The sequence below is a fragment of the Astyanax mexicanus genome, chromosome 18 (assembly GCF_023375975.1).
Source record: "Astyanax mexicanus isolate ESR-SI-001 chromosome 18, AstMex3_surface, whole genome shotgun sequence".
Classification (NCBI taxonomy): Eukaryota; Metazoa; Chordata; class Actinopteri; order Characiformes; family Acestrorhamphidae; genus Astyanax; species Astyanax mexicanus.
The window spans coordinates 42,861,713-42,872,236 of record NC_064425.1 but is presented as its reverse complement, the minus strand read 5'-3'; the positions used below and the strand labels follow the sequence as shown (position 1 = coordinate 42,872,236).

General features: G+C 42.4%; 1 protein-coding gene across 1 annotated transcript; it reads left to right on the top strand.

Moving 5' to 3' along the window:
• Positions 1 to 280: 280 nt before the first annotated feature.
• Positions 281 to 7,724, top strand: pccb (propionyl-CoA carboxylase subunit beta). Its single transcript, XM_007245140.4, has 15 exons — positions 281 to 544; positions 1,094 to 1,213; positions 1,631 to 1,699; positions 2,288 to 2,344; positions 2,456 to 2,569; positions 2,693 to 2,803; positions 2,894 to 3,002; positions 3,220 to 3,340; positions 3,991 to 4,072; positions 4,286 to 4,409; positions 5,092 to 5,199; positions 5,765 to 5,865; positions 7,037 to 7,135; positions 7,235 to 7,334; positions 7,474 to 7,724. The coding sequence occupies exons 1-15, from the start codon at positions 338 to 340 to the stop codon at positions 7,593 to 7,595; spliced, it is 1,644 nt and encodes a 547-aa protein (XP_007245202.1). The 5' UTR covers positions 281 to 337; the 3' UTR covers positions 7,596 to 7,724.
• The last annotated feature ends 2,800 nt before the right edge of the window (positions 7,725 to 10,524 follow it).

Genomic DNA, 10,524 nt, shown 5'->3' with positions numbered 1-10,524 from the left:
TACCTGCTGTTAATCAGGTAAAGCACATTATATTTTTTCAGTTATATACTCCTCATTTAATTTACACCTACACTATTTTGTTAAATATGTGATTATCACTCAAAATAGGTTGCGAGACTTTTATTTTGACAGGGTTGCCGACATTCAGGTACCACAGGCTTGGTATGACCTCTCAGCGAAACTGTTTTCTTATTGGCTCACTTACTGACACCACCCCTGCGAGCGCGGATCACGATTGGCTGTGGAGCCAGGGTGCTGGTGTGTGATTGGTTGAGCGTGTGGAGAGTTTAGGCTGATCCTCCGTGTCCTTTTTCTCGGTGTGTGAGTGTGTGCGGTAATGGCGCTGTGTGTGCGGGCACTGCTCGGCTCTGCGGCCGCTCGGAGCCTCGCCTCCCCCGGCCGGAGCCTCCTCCCTCTCCGCGGCCGGACCCTCACCCTGCCCGGGCTGCGGTGCGCCTCCACCGTGCAGCAGCGGGTGGAGCTGAAGAGGAGAAAAGCTCTGGAGGGAGGAGGAGAGAAGAGGACGGAGGCTCAACATGCCAGGGTATATACACTTAATCCGCTTATATATACACTGAATTTACTCATATACATGTTTAATCTATTCATATAAACACTGTCACACGTATAAATATACACATATAAACACCTAATACCTAATAGTCCTAATACCTAATAGTCATATAGACACACCTGACACTGTGCTTATGTATACTAGTGCATCTCAAAAAATGTAATCATTAAAAAGTTTTATTTACTTTATTTGAACTGAAATTATATTGATGTATTACACACAGAGTTATCTATTATAAATGCTCCTTTTATTGTTGCAAAAATTAGTGTCTCAGAAAATGTAAATTATAGACCTAGCTTTTGGCAGTGTGGGCAGTGTGCCAAGTCCTGCTGGAAAATGAAATCCGCATCTACATAAAAGTTGTCTGTGCACACACTACTCTACACACACATGCCTATCACTGTCTACTTAAATATACACACCTAACACTACTCATATATACACACTGTATACACACTGTATTTTGAAGTAGAATGTATACTCCTGATTACATTACTGTTCTACAATTTACCTGCTCAGGGTAAGCTGACGGCGCGAGAGCGGGTGGCCCTGCTGCTGGACCCGGATTCTTTCACAGAGCTGGACATGTTTGTGGAACACCGGTGTTCCGATTTTGGGATGGAGGCTGATCACAACAAGGTAACATCTTCTGCATTAAAATTTACTGAAGATGCCTGATTATAAGGTAGAAAGATTTTTGGACACCTGTTAATTCACTGTTTCTTCTGAAATCAAGGGTATTAAAAAAGAGTTTATTAAGATTTTTGTTCTGGTAACTGTAGGTGGAAAACATGTCGATGAAAGGTTTTCTAGTAGATAATGGTAAAACATATTTACTGTAAGTTAGTGAGATCAGGATGTTTGATGATCTCTAGACCTCACCTCATCCTCAACTGCCTAGCTCATCCCACCTGGCATGTGTGTGTGTTTGCACATCTGTCTCAACAGTGCATGCAGCTTAACGTATCATTAGAAGTGGTGTCCATAACCACTCTAATAAATGTTGAATTACCTGATTTCTGTGTGTCTCTCTCTTCTCTCTTCTCTCTCTCTCAGTACCCCGGGGACAGTGTGGTAACTGGTCATGGCAGGATTAATGGCAGGCTGGTGTATGTCTTCAGTCAGGTGTGTTTCTGGAGCAGCTCAACTACACCCTTGACACCACCACCACCACTAAACCCACAGATCCACACACCTCCACATAATAATCCACACACCTCCACATGTCCTCCACGAACCCACCAACTGTTCTCCACACCCTCCCCAACTGTTCTCCACATCGCCACCAACTCTCCACATTGGCGCACACCCACCTACTGTCCTACACGCACCCATCTACTTTCCACACCTGCACACCTCCACCAACTTTCCTCTACACATCCACCTACTGTCCTCCATCTTTACTTATCTTCTTCTACACACCCACCTACTGTCCTTTACATATCCATCTGCTGTCCTCCACACCTCCACCAACTATCCACATCTGCACACATCCATCTACTGTCCTCCACCTAATGACCACAGCTCTACCTACTTACTATCCTCCACACCTCCACCTATTATTTTCCTCACACCCACGTACTGTCCTCCACCTACTGCCCACTCATGCACATCTTCAGTTATTGTCTTCTACACCTCTACAGCCACCTACTGTCCTGCACACCTTCATCAACTGTTCTCTGTATATGTGATGTGCTTCTCCTTTTGTTTTAGGATTTCACTGTATTTGGGGGAAGTTTATCAGGAGCCCACGCTCAAAAGATCTGCAAGGTGAGTTTCATTCACTATTCATTAAATTATTCTAGATCAGCCCATTCTGCCTACAGCAGTTTAGCATCATCAATCCACTCTACAGAAGATATGTATGTTTTGTGAGTGCAGATAATGGACCAGGCAATGACGGTTGGTGCTCCTGTAATTGGGCTGAATGACTCTGGTGGAGCGCGGATACAGGAGGGGGTGGAGTCTCTGGCGGGATATGCTGATATTTTCCTGGTAAGTAAAATAACTTTAGGGTTAGTCGTGACCCAGAGTTCTTTTAGCTTTATTATTATTATTGTTATACGTATATATATATATATATATATAACTGAAGTTTGTGTCTCTGTGTCTCTTCAGAGGAACGTAATGGCATCAGGTGTGGTTCCGCAGATCTCTATGATTATGGGTCCGTGTGCTGGAGGAGCCGTTTACTCTCCCGCCCTCACCGACTTCACCTTTATGGTTAAAGTACGTGTTTATTAGAGAATATAGTTAATCTTTTCGGCTCCACCATATGGCAGACAAGATTAAACTTTGTGCATGTGTGTTCATGTGTAGGACACCTCGTACCTCTTCATCACAGGTCCGGACGTGGTTAAATCGGTCACTAATGAGGACGTGACGCAGGAGGAGCTGGGAGGAGCTAAAACACACACATCAGTATCAGGCAAGAGGCTTTTAAAGTGATACTTCTTCAAAATGACCCTTACCCTGTTGCTTATCCCTCCCCACACCTCCCTGTTCCTTACCCAGACCTCCCCAACACTTACCTTAACCCCTTAACCCTTACCCAACCATCCATGACTATTAAGCAGACAACCCAATGCCTTATTTTTGTACTACCCACTGTTACCCTTAATTCGATTTTTCTCTCTTTCTCTCAGGTGTGGCTCACAGGGCGTTTGAGAACGATATTGATGCTTTGCTGAGTCTTAGAGACTTTTTCAACTTCCTGCCTCTGAGTAATAAAGACCCGCCCCCAGTGACAGAGTGCCATGATCCCAGGTAAACAGCTGTGCCTATGTGTTACTGCACTGCACATCTCTTAAAGACCTCATATTCCTAATCCATGTCTCCACCTCCCTGCTCTGATGTCTTCATTCTCAGGAGTTCCTTCTTCCTGTCTGTTTAATCAGCAGCACACACTAAATTAGCACCGTCCTTTAGCTTTAGATCATTCTTCAGTGCTGTTTTAGTGCCGTACTAATCTCTACTAACTAGAGACTATATTGGCACTATTATACAGATGAAGCAAAACATTATCACCTCCCAGACATCTTGACTCTACAGATCTCTGCCCACAGATTACCATAGCAACCACTTAGCATCCACCTAGCAACACAATAAACATTTAACACACATTTAGCAATACCATATGAACCACCAGGAAATCATAGCAACCAATTAACAACACTGTAACAACCAAATCACTTGGGATACCATAGAAACCACCTAAGAAATTCTAGCTACACTATAGCAAACACCTGGGAAACCTTAGCGACTAATTATCAGCAGTTTAGCAGCTGACTGGAAGTGGAATTCACTTAAGCTCTGTTTCTTTTATCATTATTATTATTATTATTATTATTATTATTATTATCTGATTATAATCAGTGTGGGCTCTGCTGAATAAAGATGTGTTCCTTCTCTGGTAGTGATCGGTTGGTTCCTGGGCTGGACACATTGGTTCCATTTGAGACCACAAAGGCATACGACATGCTGGACATCGTCCACAGCGTGAGTGTTACATTACATCCTAACACTCCCATCAAAACCACAGAAGCTTCTCTAACAGGCAGCTTTTAACAAAACACTGTTGAAGCCATTTATACTGACTTCATGAGAAAGAGCTGATCTAAAGTGAGGAGGCTATATTCCTCTATACTGCTCTTCCTTGTCAGTGACAGGCTGTGTGTTTTTACACTGTTTGTGTGTGTATGTGTGTCTCAGATTGTGGACGAGAGGGACTTTTTTGAGATTATGCCCAACTACGCCAAGAACATCGTGGTGGGGTTTGCCAGGATGAACGGCCGGACGGTGGGAATAGTGGGAAATCAGCCTAAAGTAGCATCAGGTATGGGTTCAGGGTACTACCATTCTTCAGTGTTCCTTACTAGCATCTAATCTAGCACTAGAGTACTTGTATCTAACCTAGGAGAATATAATGACCTGATACTCTATATGGGGCTAATAAAGTTAGCCTCCTGCCTATAATTTAATAGGGAAATCCCTTTTATTAAGACAAATAACCATTTATGCATCCAGATGAAGAACTTTTTGTAACAGTAGAGGTGGCTATGAAATAGGGTTTGTCAATTAGTCAATGATTGAAGCACCAGCTGAACACGATGACATACTAGTGCATCTCAAAAAATTTAAATATCATTGAAAAGTTATTTTATTAATTCATATTAAATAGCTGTATTACTAATTAATAATTGAGTGATCTATTTTTTATTGTGTTTATTTCTTTTATTGTTGATGATTATGGCTTACAGCCAATGAAACCCAAAAATTAGTATCTTAGAAAATTAGAAAATAATATAAGACCAATTGGTACTTTTGGCAGTGTGCCAAGTCCTGGTGGAAAATGAAATCCACATTTTTTAGGAAAACTCTGCGCTGACCTCGTTTAATGTAACACAGTGGATCAACACCAGCAAATGACATGTCTCTCCAAACCATCACTGATTGTGGAAACTTCACACTAGACCTCAAGCAGCTTAATCTCTCTCTCTCTCTCTCTCTCTCTACAGGTTGTTTGGACATTAACTCGTCTGTGAAAGGAGCTCGTTTTGTTCGGTTCTGTGACGCTTTTAACATCCCAATCATCACCTTTGTGGACGTTCCTGGATTCCTGCCAGGTCAGAGCGCTGCACAGTTTAGCAACAAGTAGCAACTTAGAAACCAAAAAGCAACAACTTTTAAATAAAATACCTAAAAGCACACACCGTGCCACACTGTAGCACTTAGCTGTTCACTTTGCAACACCATAGCAGCCACCATTGCTATCATACTAGCCCATTAACTCTCTTGTCACTTTAAGACTTGACTACTGCAACTCCAAATTCAAAACTCTTAACGCTGGCCTACAAAGCAAAGAGTTGGCCAGCTTTTTTATACTTAATGGCAAAGGTCAAAGCCAGGTCTGGCCTGACACCAAGGTGTTAGAACCTAGTACCTTATGTGTGCCTCACAGTATAGCTGCCACTATGATCCGAGGATCGTCAGTTTGAATACTGGATCATGCTGCTTGCCGTCAGTAGCCAGAGTCCTAGAGAGCACAATATCACTCCCCGTATCACCCTCAAAGAAATATTAGTCAGCATCAGTCTGTTAGCTAATGCACCAGAGTTAGGTCGCTGAGCTTTCCTCCAAAACGGGATTACTTATCACTCTATATACCTGATTGAATGTGTATACACTCAGGTACTGCTCAGGAGTATGGTGGCATCATCAGGCATGGAGCCAAACTGCTGTATGCTTTTGCCGAGGCGACAGTACCTAAGATCACCATCATCACCCGGAAGGTAAAGACCGTGAGAGTGGGTGTGCACGAAAGTTCTGTGTGTGAAAATTCTGTGAATGACTCTGGGCGTGCACGAGAGTGGGCGTGCGTGACAGCCCACAGTGTTTAAGTCTGGGTGCATGAGAGAGTTCTGTGTGCGTGAGACTGGGTGTGCATGAGGCTACCATATTTTTTTACACTGTAAGGCGCACCATTAATAAACGGCTATTTTCTGGTCTATTTTCATACATAAGACGTTCCGGATTATAAGGCGCATTATGCAACACTAGTAAGGAACAGGGGGTCACCATGTTTCCCTTCTAATTCAGCAGGTCTTGCCGCTGGGTGGAGTTATGCTAAAATATAAGCAAAGCTAAATAATCAAAACTGTAAATCTTAAAAAAAAAGTTAGGTCAAACAAGCTCTGGATGTTAATCCACACAGATTTCTCTCCTGAAAATGGTTTATTTGGGTGAGTTTCCACTAAGGCTGTGTGCAGCAGTATTATTAGCAACTAATGCCGCTGTTAGCAGCTAATGGCGCCTGACAGTGCTACACTGCGGAACCCTGAGTATTTCAGTAAGCTAGGATGATCTTACCTAGTGGTTTGTCCCACATTGCTTGTTTTAACACAATAAACGCTTACAATACAGGCCAATAATAGGACTTAAAGATTAGTGTCTAATGCTAATGATGCTCCTGCAGTGATAGCTGGGGCTAGCAGCAGGCTACAGTCCAATATACACACACCTGAACGGCGAAAGAGCTTGCACTTAGTACAGTTAGCGGCTAATGCTAATACTGCTCCAGTCTCAGTGCTGCAGAACTAAACTGAAACTCCTGTATAACTCTGTACTTCAGTGGAGTGGCTTGACTGCTCGTTAATACTTGACTGGTAGAATTCATACATAAGGTTCACTGGTGATTTTTGGGAAAAGTATATTATTTTAAAATTATATATTTTAAGTGCGTCTTATAGTGCGTGTGTTTTATGTACACAAGTCTGTGCAAGAGTTTTGTGAGTACAGGAGTTCTGTGTGCATGAGAGTGGGGTGTGCAAGAGTGTTGATCGAGAGATAGATGGATTGATAGATAATGTATTGATCTCATAGAAAATTTCGGATTTAGATGAGGGCGCATGAGAGTTTTGGCTGAAAATGCGAGTATGAGTTACAGCTGACTGATCTGTTCAGGCGTATGGAGGCGCGTATGATGTGATGAGCTCCAAACACCTGAGAGGAGACGTGAACTACGCCTGGCCCACAGCGGAGGTGGCGGTGATGGGGGCAAAGGTAAAGACACACACGTCCACTTGCTGATACTTAAAAACCAAAGTTATGTGTGTCTTGTCTGGTGTTTGCAGTGAGTGATCTGTGGTTCTGGTGTTGCAGGGTGCTGTGCAGATCATCTTTCGGGGTAAGGAGAACCAGGCGGAGGCTGAGGCGGAGTACGTGGAGAAATTCGCCAACCCGTTCCCCGCTGCTGTCAGAGGTGCAGTATTTCTGAATTTCTGTTACAGTACATAAAGAAATGTATAAATCCATTTTATCCAATCCAATCCCACTGCTGTCATATGAGCTGTATTAATGTTAAATCCATTGTTCCTTTGTGTGTGTTTGGTGTTTTTCAGGTTTCGTTGATGACATCATCCAGCCGTCCACCACCCGTTTGAGGATCTGCAGAGATCTGGACGTTCTAGCCAGCAAGAAACAAACCAACCCCTGGAAGAAACACGCCAACATTCCCTTGTAAACATCTCCTCACCCTCCTGAAGATTCCCCCAGCCAATCAGAATCCTTAGACTGTGCCTTATACCTGGAGTGATTAATTAAGTTCATCTGCATTAAAATTTAATTGATTTAATAAACACTCCCAAACTTTTCAACACTCATTTATTTATATACAGGAAATGTTCTAAGAGGGCCACTGCTGTAAGACTATGGCCAACATGCTGCATCTCAGTTTTAGGGTGTTAGTAATCGTCTTGTACTTTACATTGTATTAAAGTGTCATATCTTCAGTGTTAAGTCCCAAGAAAAGATATTATAATAATTAAATATTTACATTAATTTATGGGGTGTAATCACTTTTGTAAGATACTGTATATTTTCTGTATATAGGACCAAAATTTGATCCAACCAATAGAGGTGGTCTTGATCCAGATCAGCTGTACCTGGTCCGGTTCGTTCACATTGTGAAAACCTTCTGACCTATTTAGAGCCGCACGATCTATCGTTTAAGCGTCGCCATCAGGATGTGCGCATACGCAATAGTCACATCGCAGGACAGGCGATGTCACTTAAGGCGATTAAATCAAACACGTCATGTTGCAAATTTTTGATTCTTGACACAAGACGTAGATACACAGCGCTGTCTCTGTGTCTGTGTGAGTGACAGGCTGCTGCTGCCTGAGAAGCATGAGGGGAAGGGGGAGAGCGAGGTAGGAGTAAACATGAGGTAACCGCATGGCCTCCATCCACAGGGCTGGGCAGGCGCTTGTAAACGTGAGCACGTGTGGAAAGCTGTGCACCTCAGTCCAGCACAGTTTTGCATATTTGCAGATATTTCCAGTTACAGCTGAATTCACGCTTTTAATCCCAGAAAAACAAACGCTCTTAATTACCTTTTAAAAAGCCATTTAAATGCCTGATTAAAGGGCCGATTACTGTTGTTTTGCTGTTTTCCTCGGGTTTTGAGTTGAGCTTAGCGCTGACTAGCTCTTGATCAGTCTGGACACAAGGTGGGGGCGGGGCTGGTGACTTCATGGGCCCTGCATTGTTTAATATCGCAATATATGTTGCTGAAAAAAGAACATTTGCAATATGTTTTTTTCCCAATATCGTGCTGCCCTAGACCAATTACAGGAATTCGATGCAGCCTATCATCACCTGTTGAACAACTGTTGAAGATCAATAAATAGTGGTGTGCTGATATTAGTATATAATTGTTTGATGGCTAATTGTATTGGCCGTAAATCTAACTCTTGAATCTTCAGTTCTACCTGTGAATTCCTGACCAATGAGAGAGCTGGTTTAGCTAAATGTACCCAAATACCACTGGTAGCACTTTTCCACAGACGCGGAACCACGGTTTGCTAACCTAAATAGTATCGCTTACCATGGTTCCAGAACCAGAAACATTCTTTTGCAATGGTGCAGTTCCTCTAAAACTGGTGGAAACGTGGGCTGGTTCCCTGAAAAGCACCACAGGTCTTATAAGCCTTAATGGAACTTCCTGTTCCAGTTCTTTTTGTGGGAAAGCGCTATGAGGGAACAATCCTTATTAGAAGGTTCTTTGTTTAATTTTACACATTCAACTCATTCAAATCTTATTTATTCGGGACTCTCGTCATTTTTAGATATTAGATAATATTAGATGGGACACTTTTGTGCTGCCAAAACCGCAAGACATCTCAAGGTCTATATAAGACTCTGGTTCACTGGTTGTTCTTCCCTGGACATTGTTTGGTAGATAATGACCACTGCATACTGGGAACACCCCACCCCAACAAACCGGCCTGATTTACCCACTCTGTTACTGGAGCCGCTGGATCCAGATCATCAGCGTTATTCACTTTAGAGGATTGAAATGTTACAGCTGATTGGTGTATTATTGATTAAACAGTGTTAATAAATCAGTGTACTGATTCTTTATGTACGCAGGGCGCTGAACTGTGTAATAGCCAGTTAAGGCTGCAAGCGAGAGGAAGTGCAAACAAGCTTTAACATTTTCCACAATCAGTAATGGTCATTAGATCCAGCAGATCTAGCTGACCTGCCCACACTGCCCAAAAGTAACAATTGGTCTTATATAATATTAAACATTTTTGAGTTACATCAACTAATTATAAAGAAATAAACACTTAAAATAGTATCTGTGTGTAATGAATCCATATAATATATACATTTCAGGTTTTGAATTTATTTACAGAAATAAAATAACATCAGAGGAATCAAGTAACAAAAAACAAATACTTAATATCTTACAGAAATATAAATTTTGGTTACCAATACTTTACTTAGAGTAATTATTTTTTAGCCAAATGTATTATTATTATTTATTTTAATAGCCTCATTACTCCTATTTCATTTCAGTTTGTTTTCATTCCGACTGCTCATCGTTCAATAAAACCCCTATCCAGGGGCGCCGAGTGTTAAAGCGCTGCCACTATGAGCGGGAGGTCGCAGGTTCGAACCCCCACTCATGCAGCTTTGCCATCAAGCTGCCGGCGCTCAGAGGAAGCACAATTGGCCCTGCCCCATCTGTGTGGGTAGATGGCGCTCTCTCCCCACATCACTCCTAGGGTGATGTCTGCAGCACAGGGCGTCTGTGAGCTGATGTATCAGAACCAAGCGTGCTGGCTGCTCGGTAATGCTGCATCAACAGCAGCTCGCAAAGAAGCGGTGGCTGACTTCACATGTATCAGAGGAGGCATGTGTTAGTCTTCACCCTCCTGGTGTGTTGGGGCATCACTAGTGGTAGGGGGAGTCCTAATGAGTGGGTTGGGTAATTGGCCGTGTAAATTGGGGAGAAAATGAGAAAAAATTAGGAATAAAATTATTTAAAAAAAAACCCCTATCCACATAAATCTCTACATCCAGATAGAGTGAATCTGATTGTGATTGGATGTAGAAAAGTATAAACATATACCATTCTGACTCCCTATTGGTTTATACTGTGA